The 24,044-nt window shown below is 35.7% G+C and overlaps 2 protein-coding genes and 1 pseudogene across 2 annotated transcripts; all 3 read left to right on the forward strand.

Moving 5' to 3' along the window:
* The first annotated feature begins 6,023 nt into the window (after positions 1-6,023).
* On the forward strand, positions 6,024-6,995 carry LOC113316901 (glutaredoxin-C6-like). The gene has a single exon (XM_026565056.1). The coding sequence runs from the start codon at positions 6,139-6,141 to the stop codon at positions 6,580-6,582; it is 444 nt and encodes a 147-aa protein (XP_026420841.1). The 5' UTR covers positions 6,024-6,138; the 3' UTR covers positions 6,583-6,995.
* Positions 6,996-14,849: 7,854 nt separating this feature from the next.
* Positions 14,850-18,435, forward strand: LOC113315169 (glyoxylate/succinic semialdehyde reductase 2, chloroplastic-like). The gene is made up of 12 exons (XM_026563470.1): positions 14,850-15,121; positions 15,782-15,860; positions 15,993-16,058; positions 16,208-16,283; positions 16,370-16,425; positions 16,617-16,701; positions 16,840-16,900; positions 17,081-17,133; positions 17,256-17,326; positions 17,447-17,519; positions 17,611-17,715; positions 17,986-18,435. Exons 1-12 carry the CDS (start codon positions 14,917-14,919, stop codon positions 18,151-18,153), a joined length of 1,098 nt encoding a protein of 365 aa, XP_026419255.1. The 5' UTR covers positions 14,850-14,916; the 3' UTR covers positions 18,154-18,435.
* Positions 18,436-19,626: 1,191 nt separating this feature from the next.
* Positions 19,627-20,432, forward strand: LOC113317253 (annotated as a pseudogene).
* The last annotated feature ends 3,612 nt before the right edge of the window (positions 20,433-24,044 follow it).

The following is a 24,044-nucleotide window of genomic DNA, read 5'->3' on the forward strand; positions in this document are numbered from 1 at the left end:
CACATCCTTTTGAACTGTGTGGTCTCTCTCTTTGGCCAAAAAAACAATTGTTTCATCACATGTCTATCTCTCCATTCCTTCTTTCTAATTGTCTCAATTGCATTGTAAATGGTTCACAAAGATGAGTGGTTATCCGTGTTATCCTCCTTTAGTATTTGGAGCATTTGAAGCGGTGAAATACCCATTGTCCTCATTTTATCTACCTTGTCCATCTCTTGAGGAGTTATCTTTGCCGCCATGAAATGTCATTCAAGATGCTCCAGACGGGGGTGGTTATGTTGACCTTCCATAAACCTGTAGAGAACCCATCGATCGAAATCTTTGTTGTAATTAAATTCTAGCTTGAATGAGCATTTAATCTTGTTTGAGAAAGTTTTTTCCTTCCTATTTGTCTTTCCTTTATAAACACAACCCTTTCTCTTGTGGTTTTTCTCGGGATCAACGCTTGTCTCACAAACCATTTCAAAGAGACTTTGGCTTTCTCTCCCATTCAAAACTAATACGCATATGTCTTTTTGTGCATGTTGTCTAGCCTAAATCATTGCCTCTACCGGAACTTTGAATACCAAGTCATTCATGTAGTGATGGGACGTGACATCGTACAAAATATCAACTGGGAAGGTTGATTTTCCATTGGTATTGGATAACATGTAACCTACAATAAATAGCACAACGTCAATACCAACCACAGACAAGAAAAACTTACATGTTCGGCAATGTAAACAATTTTATCGAGCTTGCCGAACAAAGTGTACGGTTATCTAATCTCTAAAAAAGAATTGCGATCTTCCCGAACTTGGAATGAACGATTTTCTATTAGAAGTTCGGCAAAAAAATTAGTACACTCGACTAAACCGAACTCTAAAGTTCGATTAGCTATTCTATAAAAGTAATTTGAAATCTTGCCGAACTTAAAGTTCGGCAACAAAAAAATAGTAAACTCGACTAAACCGAACTATTAATTGTATATTCTATAAAAATAGTTCGGCTACGTTTTTTGGAAAAAGATAACCGAACTGTCAAAAACCTGCATTAAAATAGAGTTCGGTTACCTGCGTCTGCTGAAATAAGTAACCGAACTGCACATACATAAAATTTCGGTTACTTTTCCCGCAGAATAGGTAACCGAATTACTATGACCTAGCCAAAATTTGTTCCTGAAATTTTCAGTTTGGCCAATTTTGGCACAATTCAAGCTACATTAACTAAACTTGATCCATAGCTGAGTACCCATAACTTCATCTTCTGGTTCTGGCTGATAAAATCCATCATTTGGGTCGTTATCTTAAGTTAAGAGAAAAAAGCATTCATCATCTAACAAATAACTCATACCCGTATCGCTAGAAATATTGACAAGTACACTAGGAGACGAAAGAGGTTCTGATTCTGAGGAGGAGTTATCATCACAAGAATCACTCATATCATATTTACCAAACTCAAAATAAGATTTTTTGGGTTCACCTATCTTCTTCTTCTTCTTCTTCTTCTTCTTCTTCTTCTTCTCTCTCCTAATAATTCTGATTCTAACAAAACTATTTTATTAATAGCTCAATAATCACTAATTAATCATTACACTAACACTAATTTAATTACCTAGGATTTTTTTGGTATTAACAAAAAACTAGGATAAGGGGTGACTCAAATTTACTTCAAATGTCCACCCAAAAATAAATAGTAGTCCCCCTCCAAAATGGAGCTAGTAGTGCTCAAAAAACGGTTTTATTCCTTCCCATATCAACCCGACTGCTGTTTCGTCAGTTGATGGTTCAGTTTTTCGTCCTGGTCGGTTTTGTGCAGCCCCGGGTCATTAGCACACGTTAAAAAATCCTCTTATTTTTTTGTCCTTCTTTATCTTGTTCACCGTCTTACCTCGAAAAGAATATTGGATTCTTACCTCTAGTTTTTTTATTGGGCTTTATCTAATTCCTCTCTCGTTTTCTTTGCGTATTAAACCAACTTCATATATTGAGTTAAGATTGATGATTTAATAATAAAAGTATTATAGCTGTCACCTTAAAAATTACATTACATATATTAATTTCTTCTTGCTAAGAAAATCATTTTTTTTTATGAACAATCAGACCACATTACATTCAATCCAAAAAAGTGATTACATGATTGTTTACAAGAAAAAGAACATCAAAATACAAGTAACTTAAAACCCAAATACAAATAAAGATACCAATTACATGTAATTCACGAAGAGAAAGAGCAAAATACCCAAAGGTACCTAATTTTTGTATGAAAAGTAGAGAGAAAAGATGGTATAATCTGGAATCAATTCCGACCATTTTGAATGTTTGTCTTCTATAACAAGAGATGCTCCAAAAACAGAGGAGTAATTAGCCCTTAATCTTGTATATGTGAACGAAAAACCCGGATGCCCTAAATCTCTTTTGTTGAAGATGAACTCAAAGCTATGCCGTGTTGAGTCGCCGATGTTCTCGAATCTAGAATAACAAGCCATGAAACAACCAATAAAGATTGAACAAATCACCATCAAAGTGAAGAAATAATCGTTCTCAAAGCGACCAAAAAATCGCCCAAAAAGCGAAGACAAAATCACCCAAATGGTAAGAAATATGTCAAAATACACCATAAATTAAAAAACAACATCTTATTTTATTAGAAAATCTATTCAAATTAAAGAAAAACAATAATCCTTGCTCGGATCTGGTCCAAAAGGACCAAATCTGAGCAAGATGAAGATGAAAACTTTTTGTTTTTTATTTTTGGAGAGAGAAAGAGAGAGAAGCGAGTCCAAGAGGGTTTAGATCTAAGAAAAGCATTGATAACAATAAAAGTAACACTGATCTGTGTACCCCTTAATCTTATCAGTTTCCTCCAACACCACAATAACCTAATAACTTCAGTACATGTAGTATAGTTGTATCAGAAACTCTCATTTTCTGCCTGTTTCTCTTGCCTTACCCTTTTGATTTATGATCGCTGTCAAAAAATAAATAAATTTGTGTTTATTTTCATTGTATCTTTCTTTCGTGTAGACTGTGGATTTTTTCAAAGAATTCCGGCTGTCATTATAAAATCAGAAAGCTTACCATTTATATGTGTTAGCAACAAGCAAAAAGTGAATGATATAAAACGATATAGCGAAGAATTTGTCATTGTAGTTGCATGCTCGATGTTTTTTTTTTCTTCACGGGATAATATGCAAAGCTTTAATCTTTTTTCTTTTAATTATTATTATCTGGTTTTTGCATATTTTTAGGTGGGGATTAAGCTTTACGTAATCAAATCTTGAAACAATCACAAAATCAACAGAACTAATGGATGCAAACCTTTGATTCCTCTTTTATTCTTTCCTTGATACTTATATACCAAAACACATAAATCTTAGATTTTGCTACCATGGCAGACATTGTCCTACCACAGTACCACCACCACCAAAGTCTCAACAACTGTTCTAACATGGGCTGTTTCCACCATGACCTAAGTTTTAGATACGTTCACACTCTATTATTATTACTAGATCAGACCCAATTTTCTTCGCTCATAACTACACATAACCTAAAATTAAAGCAACACCTAAGTCATTTTATTCATTTTATTTAAAGAAAATTCATACATTAACCAAAAGAGGGATAAACTGTACCGATTTCCGGATCCAACAGATTATGATCATCTCATAATTCAAAAAGCTCCAACAATGTATCCCCAAGGAAATACTCGGGCCAGTCCATGACAAGGATTAGCAATTGCTCACCAGCCTAGCTGGTTCCAGGCCTAATATTTTTGATAAGATGGGATCTGAAGCCTATCTATAAGTTTGCCGGTTCATAATTAGTTAGATTTTTAACTCTGCCACCACATACACGCATGGTAATTCTTGAAAGCGTTGTCAAACACCCGATCATCTTAAAATTACATCAAAAAAAATATTAAATTCATATTTTGCAAATTATAAACTTACTTTGGTCGTCAAATTTCAAAATTCGCCATCCCAAAAATTTATCTGTCCAACCTAATGGTCCAATATGAAAAGAAAAATGATAAATGCACCGGATTTTCAGAATTATTGTGGGAACCGTGTGAGAGGGGATGGGGCCCACGCCTGCCCACCACCCTCCTGATACTGAGAACGCTACACTAGGGACTGTCAGATCCCTCTCGGTGCACACCGGTGTGTAGCAAAGCCGATATGAAAACTATGAAACTCAACCCAAAAATGGAAACAAAATCAGGTTTAGAAAGTTTCTTTCTCTTAATCACTTTTTCATTTTAAATTTCTAATTAGTAGCACCCGAAATAACGTGTTTCCTGGTAAATGCCCTACTCCCAATTTTCCCACAAAGCAAAGATGGAAATACTGCCACGTTTTAACAAAGAGTCGAAACAATCTCACGTGAAAAGACTATTCTCACATAATGACATCATTATTAGAGGCTTGTGGTCCCCTCCTAAAACATCTATTATTAGTCCACGTAATCTGACGTATACGGACTTCCCTTGGATTGGTTATTACGTCATCGTCTTTTTTCTCTTTCATTTTATGGCACACGTCATACGTCATGTGGACCCACGTTTGCCTGGGTACACTCAATAATTCCTAAATCTATAAAATATCTCTACTAATGTAACAACCGTTGATTACTTAATCAGGGTTTGTTCCTTTTAGTCTTCCCATCATAGAACAAAGTTTATTCCTTAGTCTATTGGGAATCTTAGAAGAGGTGATGCTTGTAGTTGTAGTCTTGTTACTCTTGTACATGGTTGGATCAACTTCCATCAACATATTTTATCAATAACTCTGCAGTGTCGGAACCCTAGTTAGCAATTCGGGATTCGGTAAACGTACGGAACGGCAAACGTACGAGTATTATACGATTTTGTAAAATCCAGATTCGGTCCAAAATTCGGTCAACGGGACGTGATTCGTCAGTAATTCGGAACGACATACGTACGTGTATAATTCGATTTATAAATGTGAGTTCGGCTCTGAAAATTCGGTATCTATATATAACAAATAATTTGTATTTATAAGGTCATACACCAATTTTTATGTATATGTGTGAGTTATTTAAAGAAAAAATAAACTTAATATGATGATATTAATAATATATACAACATTAGTTATCCAAGAGGACGTCGTATGGTGGTTTAGATGCTTGGTTAGTGAGTTTGAGATCTCTCTCGCCTTCACCTTCAAATCTCTTCAGTCGTTTTTGTTTCATAAAAATTACAACACGTCTAATATTCGGTCGTGTATGCTCGGAAGACAGTAAAGCCCAAAAAGTGGAGTCTTTGAAAAGTAAAAGCTAAAGAATTTATGGCGAATTAAGCGGACGTATCATTCGGAATACGTAAAATTCGTGAACGGTTCGCGAATAATCCGGGAATGCCACATAATACGCGACTTGGGTTCGGAGTTGCAAACGTACGCGAATAAGACGGTAAAATTCGTGATACGGAAAAATTCGCGAATGATTCGCGAATCATTCGCGAACTTACTAACTAGGGTCGGAACCCAGATAAAAGGTAATACATGGTAAAATCGACTTATTTTGTGCCGGAGGTAACGTCAAATAAAAAGTTGAATTTTAGAAGTTTTATGAACATGGACTTTTCGATATTAATCCTTAACCATTGCTCTAGTGTACTTAACGGTTTAAACCACTGACACTGGTAAAACACGTTGTGGAGGTAGAAAACGAAAATTTTATTCGCAAATATATAATGAAAGCTAACCTTGGAAGAGAGCAAATAAGGTTTGTGATGTCTAATTCATGACCAGACTGATTCAAAATAATTCAAATTTACTTTCGGTTGGAGTTGAAATTTTCTGAATCACCCGCTACCATATGACCTCATCTGGATCTATAACTAAATAATGGTGTTTGCAACAAAATATTAATAATAATAATACATTATACATGTAAAATTCTTAATCATTGATTAAGTTTGTTCAACAATAACATCAAAATAATATATTTAAGTATGTACCTTAACAATACTCTTTTTTCTTTCTCTTTTTCTTTTCCATATTTCTTCTATATAAATCCCCAACTCGAGGAACCCATTTTCTCCGTTAACAAACCAAAACATCCTTCTTTTCCTCTCTTTCTCTCTTGCGTTCTTCATCATACTTTCTCCACCTAAAATTCTCTTAGCTCCACAGAAATGATCCAAGGAGTAAGGGAAAGCTGCCTAGGAGGAGGAGGTTTAAGGTTTGAATTATCAATACCGTTTAATAACGGTACCGGAATTGTCCCTCCTCCAACGGCTTTAACTATAGATGTAGCAGAGACGGTTGAAAACAAGATTCAACGGTTGATACAAGAGAATCCAGTGATTATCTTTAGTAAATCATCTTGTTGTATGTGTCACGTCATGAAGAGGTTGTTATCAAACTTGGGGTGTACACCTACTGTGATTGAATTAGAAGATGATGAGATTTCTGCACTTCCAATGGAGGATGTTGTTCCCGGTGGCGCGGCACCGGCTGTTTTTATAGGTGGGGAGTGTATTGGTGGATTGGAGAGTTTAATGGCTCTTCATCTTAGTGGTAATCTTGTTCTTAAACTTGCTCAAGTTGGTGCTAGAAATTTTTTGTATAAATTTTAATTAAGAGCTTTGTTTATCAATGTCGTTGTCGAATTCAAAAATCAGAAAAAATTAATCTATTAAAGCGCCGAGATTCTAAATATATGAGTCTGTGCGCCGCTATAAATTTCTCAGTTCATGGATCGCTGGTCGAAGAAGGATTGAAAATATTTGTCGATCGGCAAATAGCCTTTTGTGATTTGTTTTTGGTATTGTATTAGTTAGTTTAGACAAGGGTTTGTATAGATCTATATAATCCTAGGTTTGTTTCCATTAATGGGTATCTCTTTTGTGTACCAAAATTATAAGAAAATGAAAGATGAAAAAAAAAATTATTGTAATGTACTGGATGTTTCGTTTCATTATTTTACTTTCTTGTAAAAAGATTAAGTTTACAAATTACAATCAAGCATGGGCGAAAGGTTCCTTCAGCATGAAGAAACTAAAATAGACAAGTCACAAGAGTACCAGTAAGTGGGTCTCATAATCATTTCTTTGGATGTGTAAGTTCTATTTGATAAAATAAATAAATGATTTGGCATAATTGTGTTATAGGAGAATTAGTATTGCTTTCTAGCTAAAAGAGAGTATCTTTGACATGCTTTGAATGGCATGTTTGATTTTGGTCTTGTTATGCTACAACTATAAAGCTTGCATCATATATAGAACACCTTAGAGCATCCACAGTGGGCGAGTATAACCAAAAATTTGGGATGAGATCGTAACGCAGTGGGACGGAGTAAAGATTAAATCCCAGCCAAAGATCAAATCCCAGATCATATTTGGTCACGACCAAATACCAAATCCTAATATAGTCGGGCGTAAATTTAAAGTACGCTTGTTGCTGGGCGGACATCCAACCATCCGCCCGTTCACTTACTCATCAGGCGGGCACCAAACCATCCGCCCCATTCAAAATGAAATTCATCAGGCGGACACCCAATCATCCGTCCGTTCACATTTCGTCAGGCGGACACCAAACCATCCGCCCCATTCAAAATGAAATTCATCAGGCGGACACCCAACCATCCGCCCGTTCACTTACTCATCAGGCGGACACCAAACCATCCGCCCCATTCAAATTTCGGGCGTAAACCAATTTTACGCCCCATTCAAGCGTACACCAAATTTACGCCCGTTTTCGTGCGGTGATTAATTTTACGCGCGACCAAATTTGGTCTTCTCCCCATAACGTCACAGTACAGATTAAACTCATATTTAGTCTTTTTTTTTTGGTCTTTGATCTTTGAGTTTAATCGTACCATTGCAGTCGCTCTTACGGAGCATAATTCTCAATTAGTAATCCAACCGAATAATTTCTGTTTTACAAAATTGTGGGTGTTCAATATAGGTGCAAATTTAAACATTGAACTGTTATGTTGAAGTGTGAATCTTTTCAAGTGACAAGGCCTTGTAAGTTGTACAATTCTAAGCATACATGTCAACTACTTAAAAACATAATTGCCCGTAAAATTCATGGCTTTCACAAAGATACCAAATTATATTTTGTTCTACATAGATTTCTGTAACCACTAGAGTTGTAGTTTGGTACCCATTTTAAACAGCCTTGATTAAAAGGTATGAGACTATAAAATTATCTTAATGGACCAAAAAGAAGGACTTGTGATAAAATTGAGGATTTCTATTATTTATTTATTATTTTATTTTTTTTGATAAATACCTCAACTTCATTGATGGGAAAGTTAGGTTACAAAGGTTTCAATACATCAAGATACAAGAACCATAATGAAGCACAATACAATACTAATACACAACCAATTTTTTTTATGGAGAATCGATTGAACCGGGAGAGAAATGGTTTTCAGATCATAAATCCACAATTTTTGATGATTTTCTTCTTCTTGAGAAAGAGATACTCCAAGATCGGAGTGATTTGCTTTAGATCTTGAAAATTGCGGTGAAGATTCCGGCCGTCGCAGGTCACCACCGATGTGATTGAAACTTAGTAAACCCAACATAAAACGACCATTGAAGTCGAGCAAAGATGCTACAGGAGCACATAAACATCCACCATGAAGACGTTGAAAACTTGCCACCGGCAAGAAGGGATGAAACCCAAAACTAAGCTTAAAAAGCACCGAAAAAACACTAGCTAATCTAAGAAAATCTAATTATAAACTGAAATAAAGAAGGTTACTGCTCAGATCTACTCCAGAAAGAGCGAATCTGAGCAGTTGAAGCTTGCCGGAAAAATAAAGCGGTTTCGCCTGAGTATTTATATGGAGAAAAGAGAAAGAATTCAAGATTTCTATCACCGCACGATTTTGTGAGAAATATATAAGTTTTTTAGCCAATTACACTCATATACCTTCCTAAAGTGTCCGCAATGTGGAACATGAAAGCTAATTCTAAATATAAGTTTTATTTGGAGCATAGATGGAGTATAAAATCATGATTTGGTATTATTATTGACATCAAAGCCAAAAACTCATATGACGGGTTTCGCTATTGTATTGAGGTTTTTTTATTTTTTGTTATAACTTTAAATACATAAAAATTTCTCATGTAATGGGGATCATGATTTCTTAAACCTGATAAGAATTTTAGGAACATATAGTATAAAATCAACAAATAGTCATAATTCATATTTTGTTTACCACAATACATAAGAAGCCATCGTTCATTTGGACACTTCGTGCAGGGGCATAGAAATCTCAGGGGCGGCCCTGTCACCCATTGCAGTTTAAAACTGAGCCTAACGATATGCTCGCCTATAAGTTCCCCTAATCTTTACCAAGTGAGATGCGAATATAAATCCCATACACTTAGGAGGCACAATCACCACATGATTGTATATAGTTTTTATCAACCATAGTTTTAACTTTTAATCACCTTTCACTTACCAAGAGCACTTACAAAACAATGTCCAAATTCAAGCAATCATTAATATAGACATGCTTGGTTATACTTGATTTTTTTTTCCGCTGTCGGTTTTGCCGAAAAACCAAAACTAAAGCTAAATACAGCTTAGCATATTTGGCATATCTAGGTGCCACCATTGTGGACGTTCTCAGTGGCCATGTCATCTTTATATACGCAACAGAAACACACCTCATCAACATACCGTTGGGACATCATGCCAATCACTTTCGCATTTTGCCAAACTCTTTATCGTGAACTCCACTTCTTTATCTCAAGTGCCTAAATACATAGTTGCTTTAAGTTTCTGATAGATAGATCGAAATTCGTACGATAGAAATTGATCTCCTAGTCATTTTCGAAAACAGAATTTTGTTGTACCATAAAGTCACATCCATGACTAATGGTGGCAATGCAAGTTGGTACTGTTTTAGACACTCAATTTCAAGTATCAGCCCATGTGGTTTTAATGGTGAGAGTGCAAGTTGTTTACCTCAAATCAACTGATTGACTCCGAATATATGATGATGAAGAAAAATCTAACATGAAGCGGAATCTCAATTGCAAGATATTTATTTCCATGACATTCACACCCACAAAAATAATATGGATCCCAGTAATCCATAATATTCAGAACCTAAAACAAAGTATTTTAGGGACTGAATTAGGAATCCAACTACTAGAGTAGGCAAGAAGTATGTCAAAATGAACTTTAGAGTTCAGAACATAAAAATAATTAGGCTTAGGAGCTAGCCTAATAGGGTAAGCAACTTTCTACTCTAGCTATGACCTGACTCGCCCTTTTGTGTATCGGTGAAATTAGTTGATAACAGTAGAATTAGTCATATATTTGTTAGTTGCACCAATAGGTCTACGACTTAGATGTTTTCGAGGGATTTTTCTTTTATTTCTTCGTCTAGTAAGTAGCAAACTTGTTTTATAAAATGTGACTGATTTTTATTTAAAAATAATTTATGATGAGCTGATATGATAGCACAAGCATTTATTACTTGATCAAAATATAGTTTTAAGGGAAACAAAGTATTTAGACTTATCATGGTATTATTTTATTATCAATCATTAAATAATATAACAACAATAACAAATTATTAAAATGAAATTCGGGTTATGAGTATCAACATCTACTATGTTTGAATTTCTTTTTTTAAAAACTTAAATATTACTCAATCTATTTTTCTAGCCGAATACTAATTTTACAGAATAAAATCATTAGTCATTTGATTGAACGTTAGTAGATTACAAATGTCACTTATATACTCTTAATCAAAAAAAAAAATTAATCAACTTCAATTAGCTTACATCACTCTATTAAATTAGGCAAATTACAATGATCAACTTAAAATACATAAAAAGAAATAATAAAAGTTGGAGAATGACCCAACTTCTCAAAAAGTACAACTCAACTCACTATTATATATAATGGTGGTACACTTTATTTCTCCATAAAATATAATAATACTACCAAAATTCCAAATAAGATTCTCAGTATCTCCCTTTTCATAGGTCATGTTTCTTAATTTTCTTATTCATTTTTTGACTTTTACTCCATTTAATTTTATTAAGTTTACTGAAAATTTCAGAAAAATGATGAAGATTTTTTTTTTGAAAATTATTTTTGGCCAAAAGTGAAGAACAGGAATTGCATCACTAGTCACTATGGTTGGTTCCAACTCATTTCCTTTGTTTTTACTCTCAACTTTGATGCTTTATTCCAACATTTTTGGGGTCGGCCAAGAGAGAATCATTTATATTGAAGAAGAAGAGAATCTTTAATAGAAATTCAAAGGAATTCGTCATTGCATTACCTCATTTTCTATTAATTTTAACCTCGATTAGCGCCGACTAATTGGTAGATTAGTATAGAGCGGCGGGATTTTTGTTTCCATGTGCTTAAATCATCCAAATAAAGATCCCCCAATGTTATTCAAAACATTGGTCCTAAATAATTTGAACAAGTTATTCAAGATTCTTTGGATTCGAAAGAGGAAAGGATGGATAATTCTTTACATTTCTTGTACTTACTTTCTGAAATCTTAAAGAAAGGTAACTCACCTCAGTGGAACTAGAAAAGTGGCCATTATAAATAAATAGCATGCATACACTAAATCAGCGACGGACCCAAGATTCTTTCTTGGGTAGGGCTGGATTGTAACAGTCGATAATGTGGGCGAAGGTCACGACAAATTTTTTTTGGAATACGTCACATAATTAGTGGCCAAATAATGATTCACCCGTACAATACTAAATATGTAGGGAAATAAAAGTTAAAACGAACACAAATAACAGAAAAACTATTAGGAAATAATATATGAGAGTCTATATTTGGGAGATATGCACATTAAGTTGTGAGAGTTATATTAGGAAAGTGTCTATGTTTAGAGTTTGATCTTAGTTAGGAAAGTACCTTGAGTGGTCGTCAAGTTTGTGAACAATATAAATAGGCTGTTGAGCCATGAAAGTTGGCATACCAAGATTATTATCAATGTAGTCTATTGCTTCCGCGTTTATGCTCTCCTCTCTCTTGCTCGATCCTTAACATGGTATCAGAGCAAGAGAGAGGAGAGCATAAACGCGGAAGCAATATACTACATTGATAATAATCTTGGTATGTTAACTGGTTTGAGAGTAAAAAAAAAAAAGGTCTGCTGCTGCGGTGTTGAAGAATGCAGATGGTTGGCTTGGGTAAAGGCTGTTGAGTACTGTTTGATGTCCAGAGACAACACAGGGAGACATGTTTGCTGATGTTAGAAGAGAATATAAGGTCGCAGTTCTGATGGTGTGATGTAAAGAAGGCGCAAGTCTTAGGTCTCAGTCCGTGACGTGTTGGATTGGAAGCCAAGGTTTGGTCGTTGTTAGACAATGATGGATGCAATCTGTTTTTGGTAAGGGTTCGGAGAAAAGAAGGTGAATGTGGTTCTTAAGTTTAGAACAAACTGGTGATGACTAATAAGGGTTTCTGAAACCAAGTTGTCTGCCAGGTTCAGGCGAACTATAAACACGAGATAAAAGGGTGTTGTCTGCCATCGGTTAGGACCTGAAGTATGTGAAGAAAAGATGGGTTTAACGAAAACTGAGATTCAGAGAGATTCCGGAGCTCATGATGGAGGTTACTTCTATTACCATGTAAAGCTGGAGATGGGTTGACGGATAGCTGAAGGAGAAGAATGTTTTTCCATGGAGGAGGTGATGTTGTTCCTCGTGATCGGAAGAGATCATGACTGTCGGTGATGAGGTTAATCGTGGGGTGATGTTTTGGCTCAAGAGTTTGTTGCTCCATTCACGACCGATTAAACCTAGGATGGTCGAGATAATTTAAAAAAAAAAAATCAAAAAAATCAACAGCAAAAGAAGGAGAGTGAAGTGGTATTTAATAGGGAGTTCGCATTGGATATAGAGATGCAATTTAGTACCAGAGTTTTATGAGTAAGAAAACAACACGAAGAAGGTTTACTGCTGATGTTCGAATTGAAAACGAAGAAGAGGATTAAGAGATGATGTTAATGGAGATATGGAGATTAAAGAGATGTTCGACAAACAACCAATGGTGCTGTCACTGGCATCGGTATCCAGTTATTGATGGAATTTAGGTTAAGATTCTTGATTGAGGATTGATGGGTTCTGCTGGTTGACGGGAAAAGTAAAAACAAAAACCGTTGTTGCCATTATGACAATAACCTTGAGACCGAGAAGAACAAGTGAGAAGAAGAGAAGATGTCTGTTCAAATGCAAAATTGATCAGAGAAACACAAATGTGACAATTATGTCTCAGTGTTGCAAATCTATCACAAATTCAGAAGTATGACATCTGAATAGCGTGACAAATTTGTAACAGAAAATAAAGAGAAGAACAGTTAAAATTTGTGGCAGAAACATGGTGATTGAAGAGTTTGTGGCAGAAATTTGGAAATCCTACAAAGTGTGGCAGACTTTGTGTTAGTTATTGCTTGTGGCAGAAGCATAACAAGAGAAAGATTGTGAGAGAATCTTAAAAAAAAAAAAAAAAAAACAATCACCAAGAGGTGATGAGAAAAAGAACAACAATAGTAGGTTAAAATCCTATGAGTTGTCGAGAGAGTACACAAAGTATTCTATCGAAGAAACCAAGAAACCAAGAGTACAAGAAGTATTCTACCGAAGAAATGAAGGTAACCGAAATGTCCTTAAACTACAAAGAGGACCGAAACGTCCCTAAACTACGAAGATGGGACCGCAATGTCCAAAAACTACGACCGGGACCGAAATGTCCTTAAACTTCCGAAGAGGACCGTAATGTCCTAAAATTATGATTGGGACCGTAATGTCCTTAAACTACGAAGGGGACCGAAACGTCCTTAAACTACGATCTGAAGATTTTTTTTTCACAAAAGTGTTGAAAAAAAAAGAAGAAAACTGAAGTTAAATTTCTTTTGTCCAAGATGGGCATTCGTGATCTACATGCTCCATCTTGAGGGAGGGTATTAGGAAATAATATATGAGAGTCTATATTTGGGAGATATGCACATTAAGTTTTGAGAGTTATATTAGGAAAGTGTCTATGTTTAGAGTTTGATCTTAGTTAGAAAAGTACCTTGAGTGGTCGTCAAGTTTGTGAACAATATAAATAGGCTGTTGAGCCATGAAAGTTGACATACCAAGATTATTATCAATGTAGTCTATTGCTTCCGCGTTTATGCTCTCCTCTCTCTTATTCGATCCTTGACAAAAACAAAGTGATTACCAAAAGGGAAGAAAATAGGAGTAGAAAGGGAGTGAATGGAAGTAGATTATTTACTTTAAACATGACTTAAATTTTGATCACCTCATAGTGTGGGCTAAAAATACATACAGTTAGCTAAATACAACTAATGTGTGGACTAAACATAAAATTTAACCTAAGTTTCTATACTAAAATTTTTTACCCAAAAATTAGGGACGAACTATACCCTACTTTAACCCCTTGCTAGACCCGTCCCTGCACTAAATATGGTTTAAAATCAACCGTAAGGATCGTGCGCAGAACCAGGTACGAGAAAGTTAAGTCTGCAAGGGCAGTGAATGAGTTAAGGAGCGAGCAGAACATGGTATGACATAGTTGACATCCATTCACAACTGCCATTTCATTCATAGTTTGTTCCTGTTTAGTATGATATTGTAAAACTTTTCATAGTTAAATACAAGGATGTTACTGGGGATTATCAAATTCGTGGGGATCATCAAATGCATGTAAACAAAATGATTTCCATCTCTGAAAGTTTTTAATCTGAATTCATTAAATGATAAATGAATTTTTGTATAATTTGATAACCTCACCTTGGTAAAACGAGGCCGACAAAATAGGTTTTAATGTGGTCTAGAGCCAGTTTGATTCTAAACTAGAATGTACTTATCCTAACAACCAAACACACGCTTACAACTGCTATCTAGTTAGCTCATGCGCATCAAAATCTGTGCCACTGGATAAAAAAAAAGGCTGTGATGATAATATCAAGAATTTTATCATCTTCAAATCCTATCAGCAGAGCCAGTTCCACAACAATGGCAACTCAAGTTTGTTCATCATCAACCTTTGTTGTTCAACATCATAATAGCTTGAAAAGAAGCCCCTTTTCTTCATTTCCTGTCAAACCACTTGTGGGTGCAAGAGCTTTCTCTTCAAAAATCTCCAATTCAGCTGCAAAAGGTTCGATCTTTTTCCTAATTCTTCCCTAATGTTATCAATTCCATAAAGGGTTGTTCTTGATTTTTGTTTTGAACACATGGTTTGTGATATTGCATATTGGATTAAGTATTCTACTAAATGTGAAGTAAAAATTCTACAATTTTTAGATTAATTTTGATTTGTCATTGTTGCCGAATTCTGTAGCATATCATAATGTGTATGTTTTTTTTATCTACAACTGCAATGGAGTTTGAAGAATTTAGTTTATGGGTTCTGTTTGAATTGGAATTTTTGTTATTAACCTAAAATTGGACATTGGACATTTTAGCCTTTCAGAATGTGATTGTAATTGGACAAGTTCATAAGTAGGGAAACTAACTCATGTTTATATTGACACAATTGAGTACATAAGGAGTATTGGTATCTACTAGTTGTGTTCAGTTTTCATGGTAAACCATTGACTTGGTCTCAATCTCAAAGAAGCAATTCCTGGCTTGTTCAAGCATTGGCTTGATTGGCAGTAGCTTTGCCAAGGAATACCACTTTACTGTATACTTTGATTTTGTATGACCTAGCTCGACGTGGTCCGAAATTACGGTTCTTACCTAAGTGGTGATTTATGGTTTTGCTCAATCCCAATTTGGGTGTTAGTAAATGATTCTTGTTTGTGGTTTTTGTCAGATGAATCTCTACCCTGTATCGGTTTTCTGGGTCTTGGAATTATGGGTTCTCCAATGACGCAAAATCTTTTACAAGCTGGGTATGCACTCAAGATTGTTTTACTTATCAAAATTATGTACATAATTAAAGGGTATCTCCACTTGATGATTAATTTTTCACTGTCAGGCAATACTTACACGTCATGTTTTGCCCTATTTTTCTTTTTATCTAGATGCGACGTGACTGTTTGGAATAGAACTAAAAGCAAGTGCGACTCTCTTATAAATTTGGGAGCAAAGTAAGTATTTTGATAAATGCATTATTTGTGAACTTAATATGAATGAAATCTGTTATGAGTGCAATCTAGTGCTCCTGGATCAACGTTCAGGTATTTTCTTTCCAAATTCAGTAATTTTTTAGTTTTCGACTAAGTTTTTTCATGTGCAGATATCAAACAACCCCTGAGGAAGTTGCCTCAACTTGTGATGTCACATTCGCCATGCTTGCTGATCCTGAAAGTGCGGTGAGTGTGTATAATTTACTTGACTTAGGTCCCTTTAGAAATTTATGTGGTATGACTTAATGACTTACTCAAGCTACTCTTTTCAGTATGATGTTGCATGTGGAAAATATGGAGCTGTAAATGGAATGACCCAAGGGAAAGGGTATGTCTTTCCGTTCCCAGTCATGAAAACGTTAGAAATATCAATTTTGCTGATTAAGTTACGAAATGTGTGAAAGCGTAATGCTTTGAGGAGTATAAGCATTGCTACCTGTTAATGTTTCACATGCTAGAAGCCTGTTCTGCTCAGTGTCTTTGATTTCTAAATGTTTGACTACCGAGGAAATTTTTCAGGTATGTCGATGTTTCTACTGTTGATGGTGTTACTTCTAAACTTATTAACGACCAAATCAGAGCCACCGGAGCATTATTTTTAGAGGTGAGTGGGAATTCTATTTTTTCCATTCGGTATCTGCAGTTGTGAGATTCATATCATGTTCTCATCGTGTTTCTCTTCCGCGATGTGGTAGTAATTTGTTTTAAAGGATTTTCTTTTAGATATTTTGTTTCTTAATAGGCTCCAGTTTCAGGCTCGAAAAAGCCTGCTGAGGATGGTCAGCTAATATTTCTAACTGCAGGTAACTAGTATTTTTGGATTAACGAGTATGTTATTGAACTTATTACTGGATTCAATGCAATATGCTGAACATATTCAGCAGGTTTCTTAGATTTGTAGTGGTGTACATTCATCGAGCTTGATTCATATTCTTCATGCTTATCGAGGAACACAAACTAAAGCTTTATCTGTAATCTCACAGGAGATAAAGCTTTATACGACATTGCTGCTCCGTTCTTAGATATCATGGGGAAGGTACATCTACAATTCTTTACCTCTTTAAGAAAAAAAGACAGCAACCGAAAAGAGAGATTTTTTTGTGTTTAAACATGGGAACTTACATTCTTCTGGTTCTGCTCTTTGATTATTCTAACCAGTCAAGGTTTTACCTTGGAGATGTTGGAAACGGTGCAGCAATGAAACTTGTTGTTAACATGATCATGGGAAGGTACTGAAATGATTCTTTGTGTAACAACATCAAATATCATGTTAGATAGAGATTGTGTAAGAGTTGGCATTGACCAAATATATTGTTTCTGATGCTTCTGTGATTGTTTCCCTACACCAGTATGATGGCATCATTTTCCGAAGGATTGCTTCTTAGTGAAAAAGTAGGGCTGGACCCAAATGTTCTGGTTGAGGTATCTACCAGATCCCAACAACTCTCCCCTCTTTGGATTTTAACGTATTTTTTCTTTCAATGCATTAAACTTCAATCTTTATGTTTTGCAGGTAGTGTCCCAAGGTGCTATAAGTGCACCAATGTTTTCAATGAAAGGTCCTTCGATGATCAAATCTGTTTATCCAACGGCGTTTCCTTTGAAGCATCAGCAAAAGGTTTGTAGTGGTGTTTTACAACAAACTTAGCCTTCCCCTTGCAGGAAATACACAACATTTCATCTGATGGATGCAACCTATTCCCCTTGCCCGAACTACACAGACTATTCCGCTTTAGAATATGAAAACGTAGCTGAACCTCTAAATATTCCATTTGCAAGTTTCTACTGATGACATGTTTCGTTAAAGTTTTTATGCTAATAAATATGTGAACTAAATGAATCTTGTATACACGAATTAACTGGAAGTTGGATCTTCTGATGATGGCAGGACATGAGGCTTGCTTTAGGGTTAGCTGAATCCGTATCTCAACCTACTCCAATTGCAGCTGCTGCTAATGAACTGTACAAAGTAGCAAAATCTCATGGTCTTAGTGATCAAGATTTTTCGGCAGTAATGGAAGCATTGAAACCAAGGTTGCAAACAACAAAAGAGTAAAATCACTTCAGATGGTAATTCATCTCGATCGCCTTTCTATAACAAAATTTTTCTAGTCAGTGTTACATTGTTATGGATTTTTTTTTGATGTCTATAGGGATTCCTTGAATTCAATGCATATAACCGAGCTTTCACAAAAATAGAAAAAGAAGCACATATTGCTGTATGTCTTGTAACTAAAACATCAATTTAACGAATTGGATGTACTTTCGCGTTTTTTTTCTTCTGTGTATTGGTTGTTCGATAAAATTGGTTTTGAAATTTCATATTTCCTTCTCCTTATAGGACTCATTCTACAAAATTTAACTTGTTCTTGCTTACAAAGGAACAATTCGGTACTAGTATATACAATTAGTAGTTTAATGGAAAATAAAAATTATCTAAATTTTGGTTTGCCCATAAACACATCCACTTGACATTTAAGAAATATTCTATACGTTTCCCTGAGGCTTATGTTTTGACTGTCTGAGTATGGAAGAACCTTTCGACGCACCTCACCTGCAAAGCGAGGTTTTAGTTAATTACACAACCAAAATAACTCCATGTTTGTATTCAGTATTCAAATTCCCAGGCAAGAAATGTGATACAATCCACTGTAGAACAAGCAAATGCTTCTGTAATATAGTGGTGAAGTCGCTGCCAGATGATGCCAACAACCTGAGTTTGAAAGAAATTAAGCCTTGAGCATAAACTCGAATTTCATTTGTCGCTAGATGCCCAAGACGGGAGCTGATATTTTGGCAAGACCAAAATCCGTCTTGCACGGCAGCTGATATTAAAGATCACATTGTATGATTGCTTGTAAAAAGGAATTCAATGGTTGCGTTTTCTTTATATATGGCGGGATAACATAACAAACCACTATTTTTTAAAGGCTCGAGACCTTTTCAAACGTTCTTTATGCAAAAAAAGAGGTTCTTCCACAGGATTCTAGAAGGGTTTAACTTAAAATAATAATTTAAACAAACAGTGAGTCATACCGCGGGCGCAGGAGAGGTGACGGCATTTTCAAGGCTTGAATTTGAATTCCGACAGTAACCGTCAGTCATCGACATTCACACCTTATATTCAAGGCTTCCTTAAAAGGGATTACACAAGAAAAAATGCAGGGTCCTTCATTAAGTAGAATGTGTTTAACCGAATGGGCATAGCTCAGTTGATTAGGGACTGCCTCTCATATTTAAGCTCAGTATTTCAAATCAATGTGCTTATGTCTGGTTCCATGAAAATCTAATAAGTAACTCAAAGAAACACATGAAAATGGAAGTTTTCAATATATGTACTAATGCGTCACCAACGACGACTTCTTGAGTAATTAAGTTTGACGAATTCGTAACTGACCTCGATGGTCAATACGCAGCAGCTGATTGCTCATTCAACAATACATTTACTGTTTCCTCTATTCGCAGCTATATAAAGATAATCATTAGCAACTCCTAAACCAATACATTCAGAAGACCATTAGCATTCCAAACAAGAATCAACTTAACTAGATCATCTGAATTCCTCAAAATGAAGTTAATCCCACTCTATTATCTGCTCACTTTCACTTTCTCTGCCCAAATTGTCTTTAGCCAAAACACAAGTAGTCCTGATCCACTATACCATATCTGTTTCGGAGAACAAAACTATTCCAGTTCTTATGGTAAAAATTTGCAAGCTTTGCTCAGTTCATTCTCCGTTACTGTTCCTCCTACTGGATTTGGTCTTGGCTCTATGGGACAAGCTGAAGACCGTGTTAATGGATTCGCACTTTGTCGAGGTGACACGGAATATCATGATTGTAATACATGCTTAGTTATGGCAACAAGTGAGATTCACAAACGTTGTCCTTACAACAAAGGGGGTATCATATGGTATGATAATTGTTAAGTTAAGTACTCAGATGAGAAATTCCTTGGTAAGATTGATGTAACAAACAAAGTTTACATGTGGAATTTGAACAACGTAAGTGATCCTAGTGTTTTTAATAAGAAAACAAGAGACTTCCTTACAAGTTTATCAGAGAAGGCTGTAGTTCCTAGCATGAAGCTGTTCGCGACTGGAGAAATTTCACTGGGAGGATATTCTGATGAGAAGTTGTATGGGTTAGTTCAATGCAGTCGGGATTTGTCATCAAATGATTGCAAGAAGTGTTTAGATGATGCAGTGAATGAGTTACCAAATTGTTGTGAAGGTAAAAGAGGTGGCAGAGTTATTGGTGGAAGCTGCAACATTCGATATGAATTGTACCCTTTTGTCAAGGCTTAAATTCATAACATACAGATCGTCAGTCGTACCTTGAGCCACACATTTACTAAGCTCTTATACCAATATTTGTATTCACTATAATAAGTTTATTCATTATAATAAGTTCTCATTTAAACACAAAATTAATAAGTTTTTACCATTTGCTTTCGATGTGTGCCTTTTAACTGTAATTAATTGAAGTGGTGAAACTCAGAAAAAAAAAAAAAAAACTATACTTGAGAAGCATAGCCAACCCTATGCAAACTGATGTTTATAGGGAACTCCAAAAATACATCAAAAAGGGCTGACGGCAGGCCATCAGATGATATGGAAACACATAAATTACTGAACGCCTGCAACAAGCTCAAATGTTCAGGATAAAAGGATTAAAATCTATACAAAGATGGCAATAAACTGGATTCTGCAGGCATATTTGTGATCGACTAACAATCATCTTTGATGGGTCTAACCAAGTTAAGAATATGAGGATGCTGTTGGTATGTATAAGAAGTTATGCAGTATGCATAAGATGTTATGCAGTCAATATTGGATCTGCATAAGATGTTATGCAGTAAACTAAAACCGATTAAAGAAGAAACACAATTTAACGTGGTTCGGCTATAGCCTACGTCCATGGGAGAAGAATGATTAGGGTTTCTTATTATCAATGGAGGTTTTACAAGACGTGTATATATATCTTATACATGCCACATATTCGTATAGATAGCAACATATCTAGAGAATATTTTCTTGCAGTGTGAGCCAATCATAAATAGAGAAACCAAATATTCTCCTTTGTTCCAACACTCCCCCTCAAGTTGGTGCGAAGATATCAATGGAGCCCAACTTGGATAGAATTCCATTGAATTGCTTGACAGGTAAACCCTTAGTAAAAACATCTGCCAGTTGTTGATGACTACGAACGAAGGGAGTGCATATTACTTTGGCCAATACCTTCTCTCTAACAAAATGACAATCCACTTCTATGTGCTTTGTACGCTCATGAAAGGTGAGATTTGATGCGATTTGTATCGCTGCTTGATTGTCACAAAACATCTTAGCTGACTGAGGTGACAGAAAACCCAAATCTTTAAGTAATGCTCGCATCCAAACAATCTCACAAGTTGTTGAAGCCATGGCTCTGTATTCTGCTTCAGCACTTGATCGAGAAACAACATTTTGTTTCTTGCTTCTCCATGTAACCAGATTACCACCAAAGAATATGCAGTAACCTGTTGTTGATTTACGATCAACTGGACATCCAGCATAATCAGCATCTGAATATGCTGTTATACAGTAGCTAGAAATTGAATAGGCTTCATTCTTTGTCATCAAAACTCCTCTTCCTGGTGATCCTTTTAAATACTGTAGAATCCTAGTTACTTCATTTAGATGTTTAACACGAGGTGTATGCATATAACGACTGACTAAGCTTACTGCATGTGCTATGTCAGGTCTGGTAACAGTGAGATAAATTAACTTGCCTACTAACCTTTGATATGACCCAATATCACTTAACACATCACCATCATTATCAAGTTTGTTGCCAATTTCTGTAGGAGTATCACAAGGCTTTACTCCCATTTTTCCTGTAGCCTTCAGCAGGTCCAACACATATTTTCTTTGATTCAGAAAAATACCCTTCTTTGAGTACGCAACTTCTAATCCCAGGAAATACTTCAGTATTCCTAAATCCTTGATGTCAAATCTGGAATGAAGCATTGCTTTAAGATTTCTAATTTCTTGTTGATTGTCTCCTGTAATCACAAGGTCATCAACATACAGTAGAACTATAGTTATACCAAGATTACTTCTTTTAATAAACAAGGAAGAATCAGCAGAGCTCCTTTTGAACTTATTCTGGATGAGTACTGAACTTAGCTTTGCATACCATGCACGTGGTGATTGCTTTAAACCATATATTGCCTTCTTCAGCTTGCAAACCATATTTCTCTCTCCTTCTCGAGGGTGTCCAGGTGGTATACTCATATACACCTCTTCTTCTAGATCACCTTGTAAGAATGCATTCTTCACATCCATTTGAAACAATTTCCAATCTTTATTTAACTGCAAGAGACATAAGAACACGAAAAGTATTCATCTTTGCAACTGGTGCAAAAGTTTCTGTGTAGTCTTCTCCATATCTCTGAGTAAAACCTCTTGCCACTAATCTTGCCTTATAACGCTCAACAGTTCCATCACTTCTGTATTTAATTTTGTACACCCATCTACATCCAACAGTCTTCTTCCCGGGAGGCAACTTGACAATACTGTATGTATTATTTACATCTAAGGCACGTAACTCATTCTCCATTGGTGCCTTCGATTTTGGATTAGACTTTTCTTCATTGTAGTTTCTAGGTTCTTGATGACTAGATATAACACTTAGAAATGCAGAGTGTGAAGAACCTACATGATCATAAGTTAAATGTGCTTGTATAGGATACGCAGCGGAATGATATGTAAAGAAGTCTTTGTATTTATCTGGAGCCTTCTTCTGACGACTTAAGGTTCTGACAATTGGTACCACTGGTTGATGATCTTGTGGAATCATAACCTCAGATTCTGGAACTTGATGCGGCACATCTTGTCATCCTGTATTATCATCAGTAACACTAACATTATTGTCTGAAGCTTCTTCATGAACTGCTTCATTATGCACATCCAACACTGCATTAGGTAAGTCCACCAACTCTACCCCACCACCATTATCTCTGTGGGAATCTGTTGCAGTAGGTATCTCAGTAACAACTGGAAGTGGTGCCAAATCTGTGTAACACTCCCCCTGAGACCGACTGCCAGAATCACACTGAAAGTAAGCCACTGCTTCATCAAATACAACATCACGAGAAATCTGTAGCTTTCTAGTTGGTGGATGATAACAAATATAACCTTTCTTTGTAGATGAATAACCAAAGAACACACATTTAGTTGCCCGTGAATCCAGTTTATCACGATGCTTTGCCTGTAAATGTACATAACAGACACAACCGAAAACTCTGAGATGAGAAAGGTCAGGCTGATGACGTTTCAACACCTCTAATGAAGATTTGAACTCAAGCACACGACTAGGCAGACGATTGATCAAATAAGTGGCCGTCAGAGAACCATGAGACCAGCATTTCTTTGGAACATGCATCTGAATCATAAGAGCACGAGTAGTTTCCAGAATATTATGTAGTCTCCGTTCAGCAACACCATTTTGCTGTGAAGTACCAACACAACTAGTTTGATGGATAATACCATGACTACGCAAATAACCTGGAAGAGTGCCTTTGACAAACTCAGTTCCATTATCTGATCTAAAGATTTTAACTTGTGCATCAAATTGGTTGCGTATCATACAATGAAAAACCGCAATACAGATGAAACTTCAGTTTTGGATTTGAGTAAATATATCCATGTAGCACGTGACCAATCATCTATAAAGATAACAAAATACTTATACCCATCATAAGCATCAATTGGAGCAGGGCCCCATAAATCAGAATGAATTAATTCAAAAGGCATTGTAGCACGAGTCACAGAATTAGGAAATGGAAAACGAGATTGTTTAGAAAACTGACAAACATCACAGACTTGAGTCTGGACAGAAAAAGTGGGAAAAATCATAGACAAAACACGACTAGAAGGATGTCCAAGTCGTTGATGATAAAGGAACT

This window comes from Papaver somniferum, chromosome 10 (assembly GCF_003573695.1).
Source record: "Papaver somniferum cultivar HN1 chromosome 10, ASM357369v1, whole genome shotgun sequence".
In the NCBI taxonomy this organism is placed as follows: Eukaryota; Viridiplantae; Streptophyta; class Magnoliopsida; order Ranunculales; family Papaveraceae; genus Papaver; species Papaver somniferum.